The sequence below is a fragment of the Sciurus vulgaris genome, assembly GCF_902686455.1.
Source record: "Sciurus vulgaris genome assembly, chromosome: 1".
Classification (NCBI taxonomy): domain Eukaryota; kingdom Metazoa; phylum Chordata; class Mammalia; order Rodentia; family Sciuridae; genus Sciurus; species Sciurus vulgaris.
This window is the reverse complement of record NC_136461.1, coordinates 96,256,809-96,283,041: the sequence shown is the minus strand read 5'-3', so window position 1 is coordinate 96,283,041 and position 26,233 is coordinate 96,256,809. Positions and strand designations below refer to the sequence as shown.

General features: G+C 36.9%; 1 protein-coding gene across 2 annotated transcripts; it reads right to left on the bottom strand.

Annotated features, from left to right (window-relative positions):
• Positions 1 to 15,103: 15,103 nt before the first annotated feature.
• PRMT6 (protein arginine methyltransferase 6) lies at positions 15,104 to 21,757 on the bottom strand. 2 transcript variants are annotated; one of them, XR_013766158.1, is made up of 2 exons: positions 19,727 to 21,757; positions 15,104 to 17,580 (listed from the first exon to the last, which is right to left on the bottom strand). XR_013766158.1 is itself a non-coding variant. In XM_079153609.1 (1 exon), the coding sequence occupies exon 1, from the start codon at positions 20,948 to 20,950 to the stop codon at positions 19,823 to 19,825; it is 1,128 nt and encodes a 375-aa protein (XP_079009735.1). In that variant the 5' UTR covers positions 20,951 to 21,757; the 3' UTR covers positions 19,309 to 19,822. The 2 variants fall into 2 exon arrangements, 1 of the variants encoding a protein (XP_079009735.1); XM_079153609.1 differs by lacking the exon at positions 15,104 to 17,580 and having other exon boundaries at positions 19,309 to 21,757.
• Between the last annotated feature and the right edge of the window lie 4,476 nt (positions 21,758 to 26,233).

The window sequence follows — 26,233 nt, the reverse complement described above, 5'->3', positions numbered from 1 at the left end:
CTTCCTGATCATCATGTGAGCTGCTTCCCTCCACCATACTCTTCTGCCATGAGCCCTGCCCCCAACCCCAGGAATGGAGCCAGCCTTCTATGGACTAAGATCTCTGAAACTATTAGCCTCTAAATAAACCTTTCCTCCTCGACCATTGTTTGTTCTTATAGGGTCCTTTAATCATAGCAGTGAAAAAGTTGACGAAAACATTCATCTCTAAGGTGGGTGGGCTGGGCTTCTGCAGTGTATAGTGACCTCAAGGTTTCAAAGAGGGAAAAGCAGAAGTTGCAATGATTTTTGAGGCCTTGCTCAAAAGTGCATACAGTAAAAGAAAACAACAACAACAAAAAACAAAAAACAAACAAACAAACAAAAAAAACAAGTGCACATAGTCATTCCTGTTTTATTCTATTAGTCATATCAAGTCATAAGATCTTCCAGTTTCAAGGACTGGGAGAGTAAACTCTACCTCTTGATAAGAGAAGCTACAAAGGACTTTAAGTGATTTTTAATTCCCCACAGGTAGATATCCTTGAGGACAATTTTGATCATTTTGATGACATAAAAGTTTAAAGTTTTACTGCCAATCCCACAGTAAAGAAGGATGAATAAAAACAAAGTTGTTAAAATATTTCTCAACAGATGTTATAAAGGGTTAATATTTCTAATAAATAAAGAGCTCCATCAAATCAATGAAGAAAAGTATCTCAAAGAAAAAAAAATTGGATGAGTCAAATTATACAGATGATTCATATAAGAGCAAATAACAAGATCAGTATGAAAACATTTGAGCTCTAACCCATCTAGTATTAAACTCAAAATAAAACACCACTGCAACTATTTCTTCATCCATAATATTTGTAGAAGTTATCAAGATTTATAATGCCCTTCTGTGGGAAATTATAGGAAAAAAATATTCTCCTACATTGAAGGATATAAATTTAAATTTCTTTCTTTTTTTTTTATTGTAAACAAATGGGGTACATGTTGTTTCTCTGTACATGGAGTAACAGCATATCATTTGTGTAATCATAAATTTACATAGGGTAATGTTGTTTGATTCATTCTGTTTATTTTTTCCCTTCTCCCCACCCCTCCCACCCCTCTTTTCCCTCTATATAGTCCTTTCTTCCTCCATTCTTTCCCCCTACTCACCCCCCATTATGTGTCATCATTTGCTTATCAGTGAGATCATTCATCCTTTGGTTTTTTGAGATTGGCTTATCTCACTTAGCATGATATTCTCCAAATTCATCCATTTGCCTGCCAATGCCATAATTTTATCATTCTTTATAGCTGAGTAATATTCCATTGTGTATGTATGTGTGTGTGTGTATATATATATATATATACATATATATATATATATATATATATATATATATGTATATACCACAGTTTATTTATCCATTCATCAATTGAAGGACATCTAGGTTGGTTCCACAATCTGGCTACTGTGAATTGAGCAGCTATGAACATTGATGTGGCTGTATCTCTATAGTATGCTGATTTTAAGTCCTTTGGGTATAAACCAAGGGGTGGAATAGCTGGGTCAAATGGTGGGTCCATTCCAAGTTTTCTAAGGAATCTCCACACTGCTTTCCAGAGTGGCTGCACTAATTTGCAACCCCACCAGCAATGTATGAGTGTACCTTTTTCCCCACTTCCTCGCCAACACCTATTGTCGCCGTGTTCTTGATAATTGCCATTCTAATTGGGGTGAGATGGAATCATATTATTTTATTTATTTATTTTTATGTGGTGCTGAGGATCGAACCCAGTACCTCATCTGTTCTGGGCAAGTCCTCTACCACTGAGCTACAAACCCAGTCCTTGTATTTCTTTTACAGAATCAAAAACTTGACATTCCATTAAGGGTTATTAAAAATACACGCACCTAACAGTTATACTTCTAAGAATTTGTCTTAAGAAAATTAGACAAAACTAAATTGTACTACTGTTTTCTTCCAAAGTTGATTATAATATCCCCTAAATGATATTATGCTCAGTTCTGTATTTACTTATGCATTCATATTTAACAAATATTTATTGAGAAGTTGCCATTTGTAGCTATTATTGGTAAACTAGATAAAGTCCCACTGTCTTGATGTTCATGTTCATGTGTGGGAGCAAATGATAAACAAAGCTCTTACTTACAATGTACTCTCAGGCATTGGGCTGAGGAACTTTTAACAATGTGATCTGAGAAGACCTCTTTAGTGTCATTTGAACACAGATCTTGTAGAGGACCAGAGGTGAGCCCCCATTGAGCCCTTTTCAAACAAGGACCTGTTGTGTTTTGTTTATGGTTTTAATTTTAGCCCTAAGCACTTACTGTTATGCTCGGCACATAGTAAAAGTTTAAACAATAACAATATTTCCATTAAAAACTATTAGTGCAATAACACTTAGACTCAGAATACCTGGGCAGCTTTAACATGCAAAACCTGTGCTTTGATGCTGCGTTATTTTCCTTTTGGTTACATTTGCTTCTGGGCTTAGTCTTAGACCTTTCCTGGGATTCTACTGAATGCTTAGAATAGTTAGAATGATAAGGAGATTGATCCTCTGGGCTGTTCCCCTTGTATTGTTATCTATCCTCTTCAGTGTCACTAGCTTCACCTTTCTTGTTACTCATTCAATGATCTGGATATTTTGAACTTCTGGGAAGCATCAATTTTCAGCAGTAGAGGTTGCTTTATAGGCCTGTTTTCAAATCTACAACACTCTTCTTGGTGCAAGCCTTCTTTCCCGGAAAGCAACTCCTTCCTTCCTCCCCCTTCCTCACTTCCCACCTTATGTCCTTCCTTTCTATTATCCTATGCAGAAAATTACTTCCAATCTCTGTTGTGTTTTAATGAATTGATTACCTACTCGATCATCAAAACTCTCTCCTCATAGGTAATTCTTATGCAATTCAGAAGTGCTAGAATTAAATAACTTCTAATTAATCAATATTTCTTGAGTACCCAAAATATCTAAGAAACTGTGTTATATAATTAGTGACATATCAAATAGAATAAGAATAAACATCAGTCTTCAATTAACCACTCTTAGTTGAATGTATCTAAACAGAACTAGCACTAGCAAGTGGTATAGGAGAAAGGTCCCCCATTGGAATGGCAATGACTGCTGATTACCCAGTTTAGATCAAATATTAAATATGTAGTTTAATACATTATGTTTTAATTTTGTTTGTGTGCATTAGATGGGAAATTTGAGTGACTTCATTTGTTTATAATAAAAATTAATGTATTGTAAATTCATTATTATCACTAGAAAAACACCAACATCAACAGGAACAGCAACAAAAACTGCTGACTCTAACACTGTCAACATAGGCAGTGACCTGCCATTTTTAATTTAATAAAAATAGTGATCCTCTGAATGACCCTACATTTCATTTTGAAGGAACATTCATTGATATTTTTGCCTTCTTACAAATTTCTAAATGCCTTACACATAATACAGTTTCAGTCTGTGATGTCTAAATTGAATTAGATCTTATAGGAAGTGAATTCAGGAGTAGGAGTTGGAAGAAATGGAACCTCATTTTGATGATCTCATATATGTTTCATGTTTACAATACAAATTTTGTAGCACAAAAATTAAATTTAAAAAAATACAGTGTAATGTAGAATTAAACTGTAAGTCAAAGGAACCTAATAGATTGGGGTATAGTATTTTTAATGTACATGCTTTAATTTCTTTTTCAGAAAAATGTAAATAATAAACTTTGCTACTTCTAATAGAAAGGTTGTAAGAATAAATTTTTTAAAAATCTGTAAAAGAGGTTTGCATTATTCAGAAGCAAAATATTAATGTTGTTTTTTGTGGTGCACAGGCAACCACAGTAGAGAACATTGAGAATTTAGAGATACAATCAGGTGTTATCCAATTAAAATAAAATTACTAAAAAATCAACCTGTCATTTATGATATTAATTGCTTCTAGAAATAATCCTCTCTATGCCTTAGGGGATAGTTTACTAATACTATTGGATCAAGTTATTTCCTGGATTAAATAAAGAGCCCAGATTCTTTGTGTGAATCTAATCAAAGTAATCAAAATATTTCTTGAAAAACAGCAACCTAATTGTTTATATTTTGCCAATCAGTTGTATTGCACTTTCTCAGTAAACTCATTTTCTTTTTCTACAATAACTGTTTTATACCTCACTCCTTTAAAAAGAAATAGATTGAGACACATGATATCCCTTCTAGGATAAACCATATTTCTTTGGGCTTACCCTTCTTGAAATAGAAGTTAACCACACTAACTCTTTCTTGCTGGCACACACAACCTTAAGTCTTAACTCTCATGATTGGGAGTTTTTAACCTGGAAACAATATATTTTTGCCCTTCTGATGTCTGTACAGACAAAGAAGAATTTTAATGTAGGCAATCTTGAGCTTTCAGAAGTGGGGATGACATCTGCTGATGGGGAGGCTGGTCTGAGGAAATGACTGCTCTATTTTAATTGAGGTAGCAACTGTTTTCATGGGCTCCAGGGTGCTAACTGGTGGCAATGCTTAGAGTCAAGTGCTCAATCTAGAGTTACAGAGAGTCTATCATTTCACTTACTTTTAAGCCTATTTAACAATTCATTAAAAGATGAATATTTGAATCCTTTCTGTGTGGTGAATTTTAAGTGGTCAACAAATTGCCTGTTGTATCACCAGGAAGGAAGCACTCTCTTCTGGTGAATTAGCTCATCATAGCTGGTCATCATTCCATCATCACCCAAAAATAGTTCATTTATAAATATCAGATTATGAAACTGGCCTCCCAAATTCATTTCATCAGAAGAGAAAGGCTACTTCCTGCCACCACTCCAACTCACCCTTTTGTGCGTGTGTGTGTGTGTGTGTGTGTGTGTACGTGTGTGAAATAGGCCTTCGAAAGAGATTATACAGTATCTCCTCAGTAGAACGGTCAGTCCTCAAACCTTCCCTTATCAAAAGTCTCCCTCATTCCAACCTTCAACTCTCATCACTAAGAAAACAGAGCTATCCAAGGGCATACCCCTTCTGATATCTTCCCAAACTCACCTTCCAATCTTCACTTCTGTCCATCTTTTCTTCTTCTTTTTTTTTGGTACCAGGAATGCTTGACTACTGAGTCACTTCCCTGCTCCCCCAAGTCCTTTTTATTTTTTATTTAGAGACAATCTCCCTAAGTTGCTGAGGCAAGCTTTGAACTTGAAATCCTCCTGCCTCAGCCTCCTGAGCAGCTGGGATTACAGTCATGTGCCACCATGCCTGGTTTCTCCTTTTCCACCTTTATTCTCATGGAAGTACTTAGGTCCTATGGGAGATTTCCTTTTGTGCTCTTAAACTCCTTTCTACTCTTGTCAAGAACTTCCTTCCATCAGTCCCATTTTAATCCTCTTTTGTTATCAATCTTTTTCTTTCTGATAAATCATTTTTATCAACAAGCATATTCTCTTATCCCCTCTTTTGAGAAAAGAAAGACACTTTTTCCTTGACCCAAATCATTTGCTGATCTTCAAGTTTAGTCCTTATTCTTCAGGGTAATGTTTTCAAATGCACTGCCTTCATTCATTAGATCCACGTCACTCTTCAATCTACTTCAATTAGGTTGGAACCGTTCTTGCTAAAATTACTTTATGATGTCCACATACAAGGGATACTTCTTATCTTGTTTAACCTCAGTCAAGTTTAACCATCTGAGATGGTTCTACACTGTACATGAATGGGCAGCTCTCTTGGCTTTCCCTTTGCTCTCAAGTTACCTAGGATGAACAACCTCCAAGCCTGGAATTCTTCATGGTGGACCATTACTTCGTTTTACACCATATTTGAATGCTGGTGACTCCCAGAGGTAGCTTCCTGGTTCTCTCTTCTGATGCCTAGCCTCACCATCCAACTATCCACTTGTCGCTCGCAATGACGACTCTTACACGATCTTCCTCAAGCAGTTTTATTACCCCAGGTTCTTACAGAGTTCCCGTAGATCTTCTTCCTCCCTCTACCCCAGAAACCATTCCCTTATAGAGCCCATCAGCCAATCAGCAGCCTGTCCACGTGCACATCACATGGACTCAGCCAGTCCATTGGCAGTTGCCCCGTGGCATGCGGTGTTCCTGTGCATCTCATGCTCCCGCTGTCAGACCTCCTGAAAGTTGTTTACCACCTAAGTGCTCCTAGGAACTTCCGCTCAGCGCCATCTTAGCTCTCAGACTTAATGGCCGATGGGCGGGGCCCGTCACATCCACTTACCTCCTCTAGGATACCTTAGGATACATTAGGCCTTGAGGCTGATTGTATACTGCCTCCCCTAAAGATGTCAGTGTCCTAATTCTCAGAATTTGAGAAAGTGTGACCTCACATGACAGAAGAGACAGTGCTGATGTGATTAAATTAAGGATCTTGAGATGGGGAGATTAACTTGGATTAACCTGGGAGGCCCAATTATTCACAAAAATCCTTTTAAGGAGGGAGGCAAGAGAGTCAAGGTTTGAGGAAGTGACATGACCATGAACAGAGAAAAGAGGATGGGCCTTAAAGATACCAGTGGAAGAATGTGGATAGCCTCTACATTCTCCCTCAGAGCTTCAGAAGGAACAGCCCTGCTGACACTTTGACCTTATCAAGTAAGACTGACTTTGTACTTCTAACCTTCAGAACTGCAGGATGATACATTTCTGCTGTTTTGAGTTATTAAATATATGGGAAATTCTCCAGTATGTATCAATAGCAAATGAATACAGCATGCCTTAATGTCTGAAACTAGATGTTTAGTCCATTCTCCCACCTGTTCTCTGAAGTCTAAACTAATTCAGAACATGCCTCCTTGCTTAATCAGTTGCTCAAATAAGAAGCCAAGGAATCACCACTGATTCTTCTTTTTTCCCCTTCACTATCTCCTCCAACTCCTTAATAATTTCTATAAATATGTATCTGTATATTTGTCTTCTTTTCATTGTGACTAAATCATTTTTCTTTTTCTCCTAGAGGACTTAAATAGCCTTTTTTAGGGTGTGCAGCGTACTGGGGATTGAGCCACATTCTCAGCCCTTTTTAAATATTTTATTTAGAGATAGGGTCTTACTGAGTTGCTTAGGGCTTCCTAAATTGCTGAGGCTGGCTTTTGAACTCACAATCAATCCTCCTGCCTCAGTCACCCAAGCCACTGGGATTAAAAGTGTATGCCACAGCGGCCACCTTAAATAGCCTTTTGAAAATAATTTTCTTGGGAATATTTTAATTATGTACAAGATATAGAAAAAAGTACACAATGAGCCCCACACATGCATAGTCCAGCTATCATAGTTATCAGTATTAACTTGATCTTCTTTCTTCTCTTATTACTCCTTTTCTTTCCTGAAGTATTTTAAAGAAAATCCCATATGTCATTTGAACCAAAAATACTTCTCTTTGTACCTCTAATAAGATCACTTTTCTCAAATAACCCAATCATCATTTTTATAGCTAAAAATGAATAATGTAGTTTTTTATATACTCCATATTTAAATTTCCTCCATTATCTTAAATATGAGTTTTATAAAATTGTTTATTTGAATCTCACCCAAGTAGGTCCTCATACTCTAAAACAATTCCCTCTCATCACTATTACCTTTTGTATATTGTTGATCTGTTGGAGAAATTGAGTCATTATTTTTCTGTGAAAGTCTCACATTCTAGATGTGGTCAATTGTTTCCTCATGGTGTTGTTTAACTTATTGTTCCACTACCTGTACTTCCCATAATTTAGAGGACTAATCAGACTTGACTTCAAAACATTTGGATAAGAATATTTTCATGGGCTCTATTGTGTGTACTTTCTGTTGCAAATCATTTAGCTCAAGTTCTAAGCATGCCAGCCTGATTCCTTCACTATGAAATCTTCTGCTAACCCCTCCTTTCCTGTTTTAAGAACTACTGATGATCATCCTACAGACCCATCATAGTTTGCAAAATGGTGATATTCTAATTGTCTCCTACAGTTTATTTGCTAGAATTCTGTAAACAAGAATTTCCCTCTCCAATGATTGGCTACTCTGAAATGCATGTTGTAAAGAAAATGGAAAATGAATTCTATTTTCTCTCCTTTATCAATTTCAGAAAAATGAGGCAATGCCCTAGCAACTTTCAATAATGATCAGTCTGTGTGTGTGTGTGTGTGTGTGTGTGTGTATGTGTGTGTTTCAAATTTTTTATAATAAGCTTCATGGATTTTATGTATTTGGCTTGTTTCAATCTGTGTGCTGATTTCTTTTTAAAACTGAGATATGATTGATATACAAAATACCTATACATATATAACATATAATGCATTTGAAGATGAGATAGACATATGAGAGTATCACTACACACAATGCCTTAATCATCACCTCTTGAAATTTCTTCCCGCTCTTTTTTTGATAAGAAAACTTAACATATGATCTACCCTCTTTATGAAATATTAAATATACAATATGATATGTTAACTGTATGTACTATGTTGTATAGTAAATCTCTGGAATTTATTCATCTTGCAAAAGTAAAGCTATGTACCCTTTGATCAACACTCCCCAACTTGGCCTCCCCTCAGACCTAGTAACCATTATTCAGGTCTGTGCTTCTATGTGTTTGACTATTATTCATGTACCAGCTTCTTAGCTGGTCTCCTTGCTTCTATTGTTACCCATTTCTAATCCATTATTCGCATTAAGTATAGGTTGCTCTTTAGGGGAAAAATGTAAATCATATTATTGCACTGCTACATTGAAATTTTTTCATGGTTTCCTTTTGCTCGAAAATAAAATCCAAATTCCATACCATTTCTTGCAAGCTCTGTATAATTTGCCTATTTTCCCAAGCCCATTGCCTTCCACTATTCTCTTTGTCAGCCTTCAATTGTTTCTGGAAAATGCCAGTTTGTGTCTTGCTCCTGGTGTTCCATTTGAATGAAATGCTCTTCCACTGACCCTTGAATATTTGGATTTTTTTATTTCTTAAAATTTCAGCTCAAATGTTGCCTCTGCCAAGAGGACTTCTCAGACTATCAGATCTAAAATTGCCTCTTCTAAGACCCTCATCTATGTATTTCCATTCAATGCACTTTTTATAAGATGTATTTGTCTTCATTTCTCTCTTTTCCATTCCTCTCTTTTTATCTTGTTTTTGTCCTTCCTTCCTACCTACGTTGGTGTGTAATTCATCCATAAGAATATAAGCTCCACAAAGGCAAAGGGGCTTCTCTGATTTGTTTATTCTCATATCTCTTCTGTCCTAGCACCAGCAGGTACTCAGTAAATATTTAAAGAAAAAAATGACTATATGTTGGTGCTATGGACATGGTTTAAAACGTTTTCCAAGTTGCACGTTCTGGGAGCTTGGGTGCCAGTGTGGCAGTGCTGAGGCAGTATTACCACTGGAAGGTAAGGTCTATTGGAAGGAAGTCAGTTCTCAGGAGCACAGCTCTTGGAGGGGATTAATGCTGGTCTCACAAAAAGGATTAATTACCATGAGACCTGGTTGTTGTGAAAAGAGTAAGGCTAATCCCTCCTCAGCCTCTTGCTTCCTGTCTCCCCATGTAATCTCTCCCTTTTATATGCACATACATCACAATGCCATCTGATGTTGTCAGGTAGCCAGGAGGCCCTTACCAGAGCCAAGCAGATTCTGGCACCATGCTCTTTTGACCTCCAGAACTGTGAGCTGAATAAACCTCTTTTCTGAACAAATAACCCAGCCTCTGGATCTCAGTAAACTGAGGTTAATAATAGTATTAATAATAGTATCTATTTCACCAGATTAAATAGAAGATTAAAAGAACTTGGGCTACAAGTCATATATAACAGTTTCTGGAACATAGAAAATACTCAACAGATATTAGCTTTTAGTACTCATTGTATCATGCAATTATTCTTATAATCAGCTAGTATTCATTGAACAACTGTTAAACAAGAGAAGTACATTATGAAGAAACACATGGTTTCTCTCCTCATGAAGCTTAAACTTTTGTAGGGTAGAAAACACAAATAAAATGATATGAATTAAATGGGGTAATTTGAAAAGCATAATCATGGAGGAATGTGTACATTTGAGTGGACAGGACTGTGTCTCTGTGGAAATGACATTTAGGCCTAAAGAAAAAGGAAGACACATTCATGGTTGGAGTATTCTAAGTAAAGAACTTATGTGGAAGCCTTAAGAAGCATATTGCAGGCACTTCTAGAAGGCCAGTGTGGTTTCAGTGTCCCAGCAGGGCTTTAAAGTAGATGTGGATTGTGGAGAAGGGAAATGGGGATGAGGACAGAAAGCGTATGATCATACAGGTCACCGTTTCAAGTCTGAATTCTATTTTAGGTCCACTGGAAGGATAGTAAATAATCCAGGTGATTTGTTGGTTGGCTTGGTCAGAGTTTGTGATAGACTCAGGTGAAACCATTGTGATGAAGAGACATAAATGATTTAAAAAATATGTTTTGGCAGTAAAACCCCCACTCAGTATTTGCAATGGCTCAAATGTGGAGGAAGAAGTAATGTGAAGAGTTAAGTCTGAGATCTAGTTTTCTGGCTTGAATGAAGGGGTGATGGAGGGGCCCTTTATTATCAGGAAAGTTTAGTGGTAAAAGCAGTCATGAGGGAGAATAAGACAACTGAGATACATACTATGGAAAGAGAGAAAAAGGGTATGTGTACTTGTTCATTGTAATAACTCTGAGAGAAAAAGTTTCCAAAACAAGAAATGAGTTTTCTATAAACTTAGAAAGATAGGAAAATATTTCAGCGAGCATTCAACCAGTTTTATATTTGAAATACCACATCTAGCACCCTAGTCATGTTGCTACATCGACTGAGGCAGCACTAGCAAATGTTATTACAACAGCACTTTCGTTCTTCTAAAAGTTAAGGGTCTGTCAGTATTTCCATTATAAACTCCAATTTTCAGGGGTTTATAACTTGGCTATTTTAAAATTACATCAGGCTGAAACTTGCAAGTAATAAAACATTTTTAAAAATAGATTTAATGCATTTTTGTCAAGATCAAGTTAAAATATTGCCTAATTTTTCTGAGATAAAGTGTCTTTTAGGTAATATATTGTAAGACAAATGTTTAATTAAAAACACTTTATTTTAAAGTTTCTGAAAATAATTGCACTTTAATATAATGTCACATTTCCTATGTATAGATTAGATATGATGAACCACAGACCTTATGCTGAAGCAATTTAACACATTATACCAAAACTGGCATATACATTGAAGTTTTGGATGAAATTTTTTCCAGTGAAACTTGCTATAAATTGGTTAAGGTTTTTCTGAGGAACAATAGCATGTTCAATTTTGTTTTATAGTTAGATTTTTTTTTTAAAATTTTACAAGATAGAACTCAGTCTCAAAGCTATTGTTCAATTAAAAATATATTACCTTCAAATTGGGATACAATAATTGATTTCCTTTTGGTAACAGAATTTATTTATATATGATCACCAGTCAATTAAGCCAATGCTATAGTTGGAATTTTAAATGCCCCCCAAAGGTCCATGTGGTGAAGAATCGCTCCCCAGAGTGGTGTTATTGGGGACCACACATTCCCATGATGATATGCTACCATATCCAAAGCAACAAGGTCAATTGATCATGAACAGAAACCTCAATTGTGAGCCAAAATAAACCTTTTGTCTTTATAAGTTGATTATATTAGGTATTTGTTACAGTGAGAGAAAATGGACTTACTCAGCCAGAAAATCTAACTAAAGTTACAAAATACTCTCTCCTTTTGTGAGGAATGCAAAGAAATTCAGAATATGTTGACAGAATAAAAATGATCAAGTACTACATGCTAAGCAAAATGAGAGATGCATAGATATATGAGTAATGTGCCTTTTCCCGAAAGAAAAATAAAACTAAATGAAAGTAGACATAGGCAAAGATCAAAAGATTAAAACACAGTGTACAGAGTGTGAGATTGTGAAGGGACTCCTTTGAATAGAGAGATGAGGAAAGCTTAAGATGAAAGGTAGTATTTAAGCAGACTCTTGAATAGGACATAGGAAGGGAAGGAGAGCAGATGGGCATTATAGACAAGCAGGGGGTGGCAGCATGAGCAAAGAAAAGCTAGGGAATTGCATGACATTTATTGGGATGACATCACTGTATTTTTCAAGGATTGCATTACATTTGCCAATAGATGTCTTCTGGGTCTGTTTCAAACTTTTCCAAATAGTATAAGTATGTGCTTGTGTGTGCACGTGTCAATGCATGCTTGTTTATTGAAGAATCCGATCCTGGAGATCCTAACCTAAGACAAGTTCCGATCTATTTTTAGTGCCTATCAATGTCACTTTAACTCTGAGAGACCAAGTGTCACAGATAGGACATACAGTATAGAAGATGAGGTGTTCGGATTTCGAGGGTTGAGTCCCAGGCTCTGCCACTTACTGTGTAGCCTGGGGCAATTTGCCAAACTCCTTCATGTCTTTGTTTTCTCATCTGTAAGATAGGATTGATAATAGAACTACTTCACAGAACTATATTAAGGAATAAATTTTAAAAATGTGCCTAAAGTATATCTGGCACATATTAGCTACTCAATAATGATTTAAAAATTTAAAAAGATGCTTAAGTATTATGACTGTTTATTCTGTCTGACAAGGGAGGCATTTTTTTAAACAAAAGTTTGTAACAAATATGGAAACTTCCTTTGGATGAAGCCATTCTTTATGGAATATTATTTTATCATGTATAACTCATGTGAAGTAAACAATGTTAATGTCGTTGATTTTATGAAACTTTGCACAGTTTGATATAATACACCATTATTGCTTAAAAACATTCTACACACTGAGTAGTAATGGGTGCAATGGAATATTATTTGGCATAAAGTTTCAGCATATGATATTTTCACAATATATTCCTATGAATGCATTATTATGTGGTATAAAATAAATCAGATATTATGAATCAAAAATGAAAAAGTATAGCTTATTAACAACCAATAACAAATTTTACCACTGAATAATACATCATTTAAATGTCTTAATATCACTATTTATGGAGTGGTGCAATGACCACATCCATTATTGATCTCATTTTATGTTATTTGTATAGAGTAACTCAACTATTCTACCTCCTGTCTGCATAAGGACTTAGTATTCTGAAGCTTTACCATGATATTTTTCTTGGATCTAATGTTATAGAATTAATTTATATGTGCTCCTATCTTATAATAATGCCTAGGCTCTATAAAATCCCCTTGGTTGAGGTTTCAAGCCAAAGCTAGCTGATATTTAATTCTATTTATTATAAGCAGCACACTTCCTGTTGGTTTCTAATTTCATTTTGTATTAAAATCCGTTTGTTGTAATTGCCATAATTCTCTCCTTGTTTTCCTCTAATTATTCTGACAAGAGAAAATTCTCAATTATTCAGGGGCTATATATTTAATCTTTGGATGTCCCAAATTCTCTCTTTTTAATTCTCTTACTGTATATTAACAACTTTTTAAATGTTTCCTATTTTTATAATTCCCACAAATGATAAATGATGGTAGAATGAAAAGTATAGGTTAAAATAAGGATTTGGGGACTAGGGATGTGGCTCAGTGGTAGCTCACTTGCCTGTCATGCATGAGGCCCTGGGTTGAAACCCTCGTACTACCAAAAAATAAAAATTTAAAATAAAAATAAACAGTTTGCTACTTTTATAAAATGTCCTGGTGAAAAGTCTGATACTAATGAAAGCATAAAATAAAAATTTTAACCATTTGTGGATCTTAATCTTTTTTCTGTCACCATAATTAAGGTCAAAATTCTTTACTTAATCCTTATAATGATTTTACTATAATAATATACAATTATGTTAATATAGAAAATAATATATAATAATGTTAAAAAGACCAAAGCTGCCAGTGTTTATTTAAAAACATCCAATAGTCTAATAGTCACATCACTCCACACCACCCATTACCAAACTACATATAGCTTGAAATAATGGGTGTTGGAAAATTTTGTTCACAAATTTGAGAGAATTCAATAGTTCTTATATGCATGAATCATCAAATAGGTTTAGGGATTAAGCTGAAAAGAAAGATTAAAGACAATGTCAAACATCAAAATAAGCAGCAGTTGCCAGGCTCAGTGGTACATGCTCATAATCCCTGCTGGGGAGGCTGAGTCAGGAGAATGGCAAGTTTGAGGCCAATGTCGACAACTTAGTGAGACCCTGTTTCAAAATAAAAAAAATAAATAAAGGACTGGGGATGTTGCTTAGAGGTAAAGCAGCCCTGTGTTCAATCCCCAGTACAAAACAAAACAAAACAACAACAAAAAAATAGGTAGTAGTTTGTTACCAATCACAATACTCACTTTTGTTAAAATCCCATATTTCAGGGAAAAATAAAAAAACTGACTCTAAGGAAATTGTGTGTCCCCAAGATGTTTTTATGTCGTCCACTGACTTCGGAAAAACAGCTGTTTTCCCCAATCCCATCTATCCAACTACTAACACTTAAACTCAATTAGCTATACTCAACCATTTTCCTTCCACTCGACATAGGTCAGAATTTGTATTCCTCTCTTTCTTGTGACTAAAATTGTAAAATATACAAATTTATATTTAAGTATAGTTACAGCCACACGTAGCTCTCCATTCTATTTCTCTTCAAAATTTGCACTGAAAGATCTATAAACCCAATGGAATTTTAAATTACTTTGATTTTTGAAAATTGAACAAAAGACAGAGTGTTCTGCTTCAGTGAATGTTTCTATAAATCAAATGAATTCAAATTTAACTGCTATGTAGGGAAATAATGCCAGCATAAGTGGAAGTCAACTGATATATATGTGACCACTGCCATCATTATTACTTAGCACGCCCTGGTAACTGCCACTGAACACTAAAAACACAGGTGTAGTTCAATACAGTGAGCCAAGAGGAACGTATCGCTCACTGGGTGGGTTCTTCCCCCGGCTCTGCCCATATTCTCTTTACCTTAGAAATGTTTATTAAACCTTCTCCCCATCGTTTTTGGGTTTTGTTTGTGAAGTTCTACCTTATTTCCTTTCATAAGCTATCTTTACTTACATTTACTTTAGAATTTATTAGGAATTAACTGCTACTATTTTTTGTTATAATTAGTACCAGTTACAAAGTTTATAGGTCTTGATGGTTCAACCATCCTGTTTCTCATTACTTTTTATTTTTAGCAAACAATTTTGCAGAATGTGAAGGTTTTTCACAAACACATATCTCACTTCATTAAAGGAGTGCCTGCAAAGATTTTTAAAAGTACAGAAACCATTTTCTTCTTTCTGGTCTTCTTTCTTTTTGTTCTTTTCTTGTACTTGAAAGAGGAAACTGGAAAGAGGATTTCCATGCCCACCGCAGTTCCCTCTATTGTACATGTCTGCTGTGTTTAAAGCTACTCAATCAACTGAAATCATCACCAGTCTTCCCCTACTACTAGTACTATTATCAACAATGATGAATTTAATTATCAAAGATACCAAAGAAGCACCATTTCAGTGTTATTGATCATGTCCTAATTTTTATTAAAACCCTCTTAGTATTTAATCAGGTCCAAGATTTTTGTTTCAAATGTCTTTTCCTACAAGTATGTACAATATTTTGACACATAGTCTAATTACACCATATTCTTCCTTATCTTCACTGTAACTATTTTGACACGTTTGAAAAAGGTTTAGAAACCTCTAACTCTCCTTACTAGTGTGTTTAATATTTAATCAAAGAGCTTTATTCATGGTTTCCTCAAGGTTATCTATGTGTCTGAGTTTTCATATACTCAAATTTTGATTCTACAAAATGTAAAATTCTGTAAACTTGGCTAAAAGTATGGGATCAAATCAGTTTTCTAAACAAATGAAAAATTTGGAACACACAAATTATGGGGCACATATTTTAGTCCTCTGGTTCTTTCTGTAACCTCCTCACCTTGTAGGTATTCCAGAAAGTAGGAAAACATTTTAAGGTCAAAAAGATTTAGACAAAAATAAGGTTATATAAATACCAGCAAAACACATATTATTTATTACACGTGTGAGAGGAAAAATCAGGGAAAAATTGGAGCATGGAAATGGAGCCAGATACAAAGACTTAAAAAAATAAAAAAGGACAAGTCAGGCATAACGTTGGCTCAGCTTTCTAGTAGCCGATGTGGAAAGGTCACCTATCCAATATGATACGTCTTTTACAAAACAAACTATTATTCAGAGGATATAGATTTATTTCCGAAACTAATATTAGAGAGGATTTTTTTCCTGAGGATTTCATTATGTATCTGATAATATAAGCAATACTTTTGCTGCCTTTTCAACCTTGTTTCAACAGAGATAAGATTTAGTTGAATGAACCTTTCCAGGCTCAACAAAGCATGCAAATTATTGATGCAGATAATTATATGTTCCTTACCATATCTTAGTTGAGTAGGATTTACTTATCTTAGAACTTATATTGTTGGTTTATTGGATCAGTAAATAAATCAATGCATCAAAAGATGCAAATGTGAGTGGAATCTCTTTGTTATTAAGTGCTCCTTAAGATCAATCCCTTTGTGATATTGGGTAGTGTGAACTATGAAGATAACAAAAGGGCTGGTCATAAGCAAAATGTTAGATAGTTGTTTGCTAGAAATGCTTTTCACATTTTCACCTTTTTGAGTTCTTGCCCATTTTCAGCATCACTTTCAAACTCATCTTGGTCCTCTGCTCTCTGGTACCAAGGTTCAAGGACAAATGGCCTGACAGTATTGAGGATTCAGTTTTCTAGGGGCCTCAGAATACATATCACATTTGATTAGCTGTTAAGGAATGGGCATTGGGGATGTTCCATGAGTGCTTAGTATTTGTGAAACCTTGAGATCCTATTCTTAAAGGGGGTGGTTCTTCAAGGCCTAAGAGATCTTCAATGAGACTTTTGAGGGCTAAGGACTTTTCCCTTTCTTCCACTCATAAAAGGATAAAAACAGTTTTTACCTACTCGAGAAGTGTATGTACTTTTATGCTTTTCATTGAAGCATGCAGGATTAATATAATGAAAAAGTGAATTTTTGAGGTAAGGAAAAGACTTGAGCTCAACTGTCAAGTATCAGATATGCAATCTTATGCAAATCCTTCAATATGTGTAAATCTGTGCCTTCCTAACACCAAGACTAACCTAGTTCTTAGCCCATTGTTTATTATACTTGATAGTTTAGCTTATGAAGGCATGTATCTGAAGGCAGAATTTGTTCCATTGGTTTGTATCCTAAATGTTTAACACAACTGTTACTTCAAATAATCAATAAAATATTCATTGAAATGAATATATTCATTGAATAAATGAAAATATTTGTGAAATTTCACAGGGCTAAAAAAATTGTTTGAGGGAAGTAAGTATAACTTTACCATGTTTTTCTTTGGGCCCAGGAGTTCCTGCCAGAGGCCCTAATGGCCCTAAGCAATCAGTACCAGTCCATATAGACAAGAAAGGACAATGCCTGGATGTTGATACATATTAGACTTGTATCCTTCTGGAAGTGTCCTCACTCCAAAGGTCTTGGTTTTCCTTTGGATCATTTGGTGTCCAGGGTCATACACTGTTCTTCATGTATAGCCATGCTGATACTGTCACACAATACCTGTAAAAAAACCAAAATGTTGAATATTTATTCTGTAGCAAATTTTGTATGTATTTAACAGCTCCAGATTTGCATGACTTTCATGTAATTACAAGATTGAAAGGTACTGAGAACTTTTCACTTAACAGGCACTGTATAGTTACCTGAATTAACCATTATAGCCTCACATTTCTATGAAATAGGTACTATTGTTATCTCCCTTTTGTTATGTGAGAGGCTTAAAGGGAAAAATAAGAGTAAGTAGTTTGTCCAAAGGAAAAAGTAGTGGAGCCTAGGTGCAGCCATGGGCTGTCTGGCTCCCCAGTCCAATCTCTGAATCTCTATACTATGCTGTCTCTTGAATACCTGTTTTCATAATTCATTTTTCTTTTGAGAAAGACTAACATAATTTTGAAACTTACTTTGATTAATTATGACATACCTACCTTCACTCCTAGTTTTCCAGTTTTAACAGGATTTTTCTTTGCTTATATTGGTTAATGAGAAATCTATAATGCATGTGAAATATGGAATTCTGAAGAATGCTTTCTCTTGGCCACATAGTACAGAGATTATTATAACAAGTTTAAACAAACAAAACCACTAGAAATCTACTCAAATCACACACTAAAACTCTAAATAAGTAAATGTTTGATTTTAAATATAGAGATGACTCCAAAATGAGCTCTATATCTATAACTTAAACTTAACCTAGCTTTCTACAAGCTAGCACTCTTATAATAATGGTATTAAAATGGTGACAACTGTAATTGTACTGCTTGCTATTCAATTATTTTGTAAAATTGATGATTGAAGCATGTATGCTTCCCTTCAAAATAGATGTATTTAATGGATAGTGTATTTAACAATATCAAATTTTAACAAATTAAACTTCAGTACTTTAATAAGAGATGAATAAAAGAGCAGAAAGCACAATTTACAATAAATAAAATGCTGGAGTTCTTAAGAACATTTCCACTTTTTCTATTAGCATATAAAAGCTACTAATATGCAAAAACCATACCATTAAAAGTTTGAATTGCCCTGAAGCTATGTTCTGAAGGGTTTGTAACACTTAAGAACTGACATGAAAAAGGCAAAAGCATTAACTCATAAATGGTACAAAAAATGTATTTCATCTATAAAAATAATGGGAATGCCAATGTTTTATTTGCCAGAGATAAGGAGGGAAACATCAGTGATATGAATTTGACAACATGACTCACATTTCATTACAAGCCATTTTCCCAAATTCACAACTTTCACATTTGGCTGATCTAAAAAAAGTTAAAAAAAAAAAAGAAAAGAAAGGAATTTTCACAAGATGTAAATAGGCCAAGCCATATGATTCCTCTACATGTTTAAACTGAAAACACTTTTCTAGCTGGGAATGTATTTTCCTTAATTTAGTGGGCTTAAATAATGTACCCATGGTAATGAGTAAGGCCTGGGTTTAGGTTTAGAAACCTTCTCTATTAGCCTGTTTCATAATTACCCCAATATTATGGAACATACATGAAACATTTTCTTGGTTGTTTTAATAGTATTAAGAATTTTAAAAATCCATACTTCGAAGTTTTTCGGACTTCTGTTATCTTTTGAATTTCTTAGGTATGCTATACAATTACATACAGTCCATTTTCATGTGTTCATAAACTTTAGCACCCTACAGAAGTAGTAAGAACTGGGCTGTTTAAACTACTTCCTCATCTCCTCCCCTTAATTACCATTGTGAGGTTTATTTAGAAAAGGAGAAACAAGTACCATAGCCCACAGGCCTGTAGGAACGGAGCGAATTTAGACACAGAAAATATGGCTCTGGAAAGATTATGTCATGGTGGAAATTTCTGGAGTCGACTGAACCCTTATACCCTTCTTCCCAGCTACAGACTTAGATAAGGTGTGAGGTGTTTGGTTTGTACATGGACCCATCATAAACTTATATTTCAACTGCCTTTTTTTTTTTTTTTTCCTGTGAAACAAAAGAAATACAAGTGCTTGTTACCACATGCTTTTAAGGCTTAAAAGCCCATCAATAAGCACGCTGTATCCATGGTTGGGGAGATCACTTTATAAATAAACATTACCAGAAGAATCTCCTCAAACGGAGACTGAAGTCAATCTCCCTCCCCAAGAACCATGAGGGAAAAGAGAGATTGTCCCCTACTTGCACATGAGATCTCCCTCTCTTCTCCGACCTCCCTATGCCTCTCCCAAACAGGCCAGGCTGCCTTGAGAAGTGGCTGGGAGAAAAAAGCAACGCTCAGTCCTCCATAGCAAAGTCTTTGGTCTTTTCCTCCTGGTCCCCCACTTTGTAGCGCAGCAGAACGCGCAGGCGACGAGGGTTGTCCCGGGAGGGCAGCAGCGTGATCTCTCCAGAAACGTCCGTGTCTTGCTCCACTTGCACCGGCTCGTTTAGGTAGAGGAGCGCCTGCTTCCAGTGCGTGGCCGGGTGAAAAGGCGAGGTGGACAGCACCAGGGGTTTCTCCGAATCTCCTCCAGGGAAGGTCACCTGGAACCAGATGGCAAAGCCATGCATGGGCGCTGAGCCATAACAGCTGCAGCGGAAGCGCCCGCCCACCCCGGCCTCCAGCTCCTGCTCCAGACCGGCGCGGGCCAGCTCGAGCTGAGCAAAGCGCTGAGGCCGGGCCAGCACGTCCTCGCCGGACAGACCCTGCACCACGATCTCCGAGTGGCTCATGAGGCAGCGTGTGGCAAAGCTCTCTAGGCAGCTCATGTCCACGCCATAGTGCTGCTTCACCTGGCTCCAAAAGCCTAGGCGCCACTCCAGCATCTGGTCGCTGATGGGGGCTACGAAGAGCTCAGCGGAAGCCGGCAGGAGAATACCGCCCTCCTTCAGCCATTTGGTCCGCGCATGGAGCACAGAACTCAGCATGGACTCGTGCAGAAGTCCATAGCCCATCCACTCGCTCACGATGGCATCCACCTGCTCTGGCAACTCCACGGTCTCCACCGGGCCCGGCAGGACGTGCACCCGGTCCTCCAGCCCGTTGAGCCGCACTACCTCCCGGGCTTGTTGCCAAATGGCGCTGGCTTCCACCGCATATACGCGCCGGGCACCGGCCTGGGCACAGAAGATGCTCAAAATGCCGGTGCCTGCGCCAACGTCCAGCACGGTCTTGCCTCGCAGCGCTGCCCAGTTCCGCAGGATGCCCAGGCGATAGGCATCGGTGCGGACGCGGTCGGCGATCATCTCCTCGTGGACCGACACGTCTGAGTAGCACTCGTAGTACAGCTGGTCCCGCTCGCGCTTAGTCCTCCGGGGTCGCGGCACAGCCGCTTCCAGCTCCCCGCCATCTTCCTCTTCAGTTCCCACCCCTCCTTCGCCGCCGCCCCCCGACTCAAGCTTTCTCTTCTTAGTCTGCGACATCTTGGCGGCTGCAGCCGGCTCCCGGCGGGCGTTGCGCGGCGCCGCGCGGCTCGGAGCCCGGGGCTTCTGGGACTTGTAGTGCCCGCCCGCGCTCCCACTTCCCGCCGGGCGCCCAGCATCTACGCGAGCTCGCCCGCCCGCCCGCGTTCTGCGGCTTTGAGGTCCTGGCGCCGCTTTTCCCACCCACCACACCCGCGCTCTGCTATTATTTCAGTTCTCCCTCCTTCCCTGAGCCCTTCAGTTCTATTTAACTTTCACTCCCCTCCCGAAGTAGACACGCCCACTTACAACTTGAAATTCACCTTCGGTTCTGTGGTCATTTCACTGGTTTCACTCCACCGAATAAAACTGCTCTGCCCGCGTACCGTCATCTCCTCTGAACAGTTATAGTTCTTCATATTCTCCAGCGTGGCAATTAGAAATTGAATTACGCATTCCTCCCTTCGGTTTTCAGGGGAGTCAGGCTACATAGAAGGTGTAAATCGGACTTAGTGAAACCCTAACTTTGTAAAACCTTTGTGATTCTAATGCGACCACTAATCAACTGAATGGTTTAGGTCTAGTAATGGCTTTCAATTATTCAGCCATCCACAAGCAACAAAGGCATCCTCCTTACACCTGGAGAAGAGTTACATTTCTGGTCTTTATTTCAGGAGAAATTGAGTTGCTTGGCTCTCGGGGACCTGCTCTGGTATTCTATGACTCATTCAGGGGTTAAATCCCGGAAGGGTGCCTACTAAACAGTTAAAAAGAAACCCATTTTCCGTGTATTCTGTTTTATATATATATATATATATATATATATATATATATATATATATATATATATATATATATATATCCCTCACTTTTGATCACTTTCCTACTGCACTTCATTTCCCTAGTGTCTCCTTGCTTGTATGGGCAAGATTGCACACAATTCTTCCTCTTCTATTTTGCTTTCAGTCAACATTCAGATGTGAATCTCTCCCCTCATTGTTGTTCATAATGGGAATAAAACATATTTTAAATATCTAAGTGACCCTGTTCTTAATGAGATGATAATAACATTTTCTCCCAGTTTAAAAAATAATTACAAAAGAAAATGAAAATTTATTTTCTTGTGGTCTCAAAATATGTCTGTTTGACGGATGGCCTTACACTATTCTTGGAGGGAAGAATTCCTTCACCCCATTCTATTAATCTTTCATTAACAGAATAGTGTTATTGATGTGGTGTCTTCAGTTGTACTTCTAATACAGGACTTTCAATCCTGGGTACTCATTATAATTATCTAAGGATCTTTTTTAAAAAAACACTTATGCCTAGCTGCTGTAGTGTGCAGCCTGCAATCCCATCTTCTCTGGAGGCTGAGTTGGAAGATCCCAAGTTCAAGGCCAGTGATTTAGGGAAACCCTGTTTCAAAATAAAACTTTTAAAAAGCTCTGGAGACTTAGCTCAATGGTAGAGCCCTTGCCTAGCATGAGGCAGGCTGTGGGTTCAATCCTTAGCACCACAAAAGAAACAAACACCTTATGCCTGGGTTCACCTCAGACCAATTAAATCAGACTCACTCCACAAAATATCTTAGTTAAAATTTCCTTCATTGTTTTCATTGGGTAAGTTACAGTTTTTCAGTGGCCTAGGCTCATCGATCTAAGACCAAAAATTCTTAAAGCTGGTTCTCTCTCTGCCCTGGTTAAAACACCTTGTTTTAAGAAAATAGAGGCCCAGGGAGGGACATGGGATTTGAGTTGTAAATGTGAAAACTTAATTATTTTTATGCTGCTACTTAGTATATGTTTCCCATTATTTCCCCAAAGTATAAATTTCCCCCTTCAATATCATCTTCACCTTTTTATGTGTTTACTTATCCACTACTTTTCAATTCACTTCTTCATGGCGGCCTCTTTTAAGAAAATTCTAAATATGCCTTGTTGGTTCTAACCCCCAAGTACATCTCGGGTTCATCTGCTTTTCTCCATCTCCAGTCAACATCTAAGTTCATTGTTCCATTGGTTCTTGCCTGGAGATCAGTGTCCCAAGGGATCTTCGAGTTTCTAATTACACCCCTGTCTAATTCTTTCTCCACATAGCTGCAGGCATGAGCTTTTAAAAACCCATATTGGATCACCTCATTCACCAATAACTATCCCTTCCAATTAACGGAACAATCCAGTAATTTCAAGTAACTACCTATTTGATATCATATTAGTGTTCCCAACTCATACTGTGATCAAGAAACAGAAGCCATCTAATACCTCATTTCTTTCCTGCATGAAGTCTTCACTTAGGCATGTCCAGTCCTCAGATAACTGTTTTTCTCCCTTTAGAATTTTACTTTAATGGTCGTTTCTCTTCCTTCAGGTATCATCTTAAATGTTACCTCCAAATAATAGCCTTCCCTGGCTACTCGATGTAATACTTTCTAATCCAAAACACTATTTTTTTCCTGCATTATTTCATAGCTTTTTTTTTGTTATCTGTATGCATTCTATACATTTTATATGTTAGCTTGCTTTCTATACATTAGGAGACTCGGACTCCTATTACCCCACTATTTTAATCCCTAGCATTATAAGAAGTAGAAAGTGCTTAATAAATAGTATTGAATGAAGACTATTGTGGATGCATAATTTATTATCCATGGAGGAATGATTAGAGTCTTGCTCTTTTTTTTTTTTTTTTTTTTAAGCATGACAGTGTGATTCTGGTAAACTGAGATAAATTCTAGTATAGATTGAATTTGGGATGAGCCCTGAAATGAGAATAGTTTCATTTTTCAAAAATACTTCTAATAGAATAATAGTTAAAGCCAAAAAATACCCACAACAGAGAAGAAAAGGCTCCTGGTACTTCACCATCCCGTACTTTGGACTGGTATAGAGAAGTTCACTACTTAAAACGCTGTGGTTTTAAGTTGGAGAGTGACCTATATCAGAGTTCCCTAAGTATTGCCCTTCAGCTGCAAACCACCTGGATGGGAGAAGAGTTGGACACATGCTGGCAGCTGTCTTCCACTTCAGTGGTCTATTCCCCATAGCTATTCAATGCTCAAATTGATGTTTTTTAGATATGTGGATCTTGACATTGATTCAGCACACCTTGACCAGCAATAAAGAGGATGAAATTGATTAGGAAATATCAAATGTATCATATGAGAAAAGGTTGGTATGGTTTCATAAAACTTTTTTCAGTTAAAAATATGTATATTTCTTGCTTTTTTTAAAAATTTATTTTTATTGTAAATAAATGGGATACATGTTTCAGTTTGTACATGGAGTAACAGCATACCATTTCCATATTCATATATTTACATAGAGTAATGATGTTTGATTCATTCCGTTATTTTTTCCTTCCCCCTCACCCCTCCCATCTCTCTTTTCCCTCTATACAGTCCCTCCTGCCTCCATTCTTGGCCCCCTCCCACCGCCCATTAAGTGTCATCATCTGCTTCTCAGTGAGATCATTCCTCTTTTGGATTTTTGAGATTGGCTTATCTCACTTAACATGATAGTCTCCAATTTCATCCATTTGCCTGCAAATACCATAATTTTATTATTCTTTATAGCTGAGTAATATTCCATTGTATATATATACCACAGTTCCTTTATCCATTCATCAATTGAAGGGCATCTAGGTTGGTTCTATAGTCTGGCTATTGTCAATTGGGCTGCTATGAACATTGATGTGGCTGTATCTCTGTAGTGTGCTGATTTTAAGCCCTTTGGGTATAGGCCAAGGAGTGGGATAGCTGGGTCAAATGGTAGGTCCATTCCAAGTTTTCTAAGGAATCTCCACACTGCTTTCCAGAGTGGCTGCACTAATTTGCAGTCCCACCAGCAATGTATGAGTGTACATTTTTCCCCACATCCTCTCCAACACCTATTGTTGCTTGTATTCTTGATAATTGCCATTCTAATTGGGGTGAAATGGAATCTTAGTGTAGTTTTGATTTGCATTTCTCTTATTACTAAAGATGTTGAACATTTTTTCATAAATCTGTTGATTGCTTGTATATCTTCTTCTGTGAAGTGTCTGTTCATTTCCTTAGCCCATTTATTGATTGGGTTATTTGTATTCTTGATGTAGAGTTTTTTGAGTTCTTTATATAGTCTGGAAATTAGTGCTCTATCTGAAGTATGAGTGGCAAAGATATTCTCCCACTCTGTAGGCTCTCTCTTCGCATTGCTGATAGTTTCCTTTGCTGAGAGAAATCTATTTAGTTTGAATCTATCCCAGTTATTGATTCTTGCTTTTATTTCTTGTGCTATGGGAGTCCTGTTAAGGAAGTCTGATCCTAAGCCAACAAGGTGAAGATTTGGACCTACTTTTTCTTCTATAAGATGCAGGGTCTCTGGTCTGATTTCAAGGTCCTTGATCCATTGTGAGTTGAGTTTTGTGCAGGGTGAGAGATAGGGGTTTAGTTTCATTCTGTTGCATATGGATTTCCAATTCTCCCAGCACCATTTGTTGAAGAGGCTATCTTTTCTCCATTGCATATTTTTGATACCTTTGTCTAGTATAAGAAAAGTGTATTTATTTGGGTTTGTGTCCATGTCCTCTATTCTGTACCATTGATTTGCCTGTCTATTTTGGTGCCAATACCATGCTGTTTTTGTTACTATTGCTTTGTAGTATAGTTGAAGTTCTGGTATTGCTATACCCCCTGTTTCTTTCAACCTGCCAAGGATTGCTTTAGCTATTCTGGATTTCTTATTTTTCCGGATGAATTTCATGATTGCTTGCTCTATTTCTGTGAGGTACTTCATTGGGATTTTAATTGGAATTGCATTGAATCTGTATAGCGCTTTTGGTAGTATGGCCATTTTGACAATATTAGTTCTGCCTATCCAAGAACATGGGAGATCTTTCCATCTTCTAAGGTCTTCCTTAATTACTTTCTTCAGTGTTTTGTAGTTTTCATTGTAGAGATCTTTTACCTCTTTGGTTAGATTGATACCCAAGTTTTTTTTTTTTTTTTTTTTTTTTTTTTTTTTTTTTTTTTTGAGGCTATTGCAAATGGAGTTGTTTCCCTCATTTCCCTTTCAGATGTTTCATCGCTTATGTATAAAAATGCTTTAGATTTATGCATATTGATTTTATAACCTGCTACTTTGCTGAATTCATTGATGAGGTCTAGAAGTTTTCTGGAGGAGATTTTTGGATCCTCTAAATATAGAATCATGTCATCTGCAAATAGTGACAGCTTAAGTTCCTCTTTTCCTATTCGTATCCCTTTAATTTCTTTAGTCTGCCTAATTGCTCTGACTAGATTTTCGAGGACAATGTTGAATAGAAGTG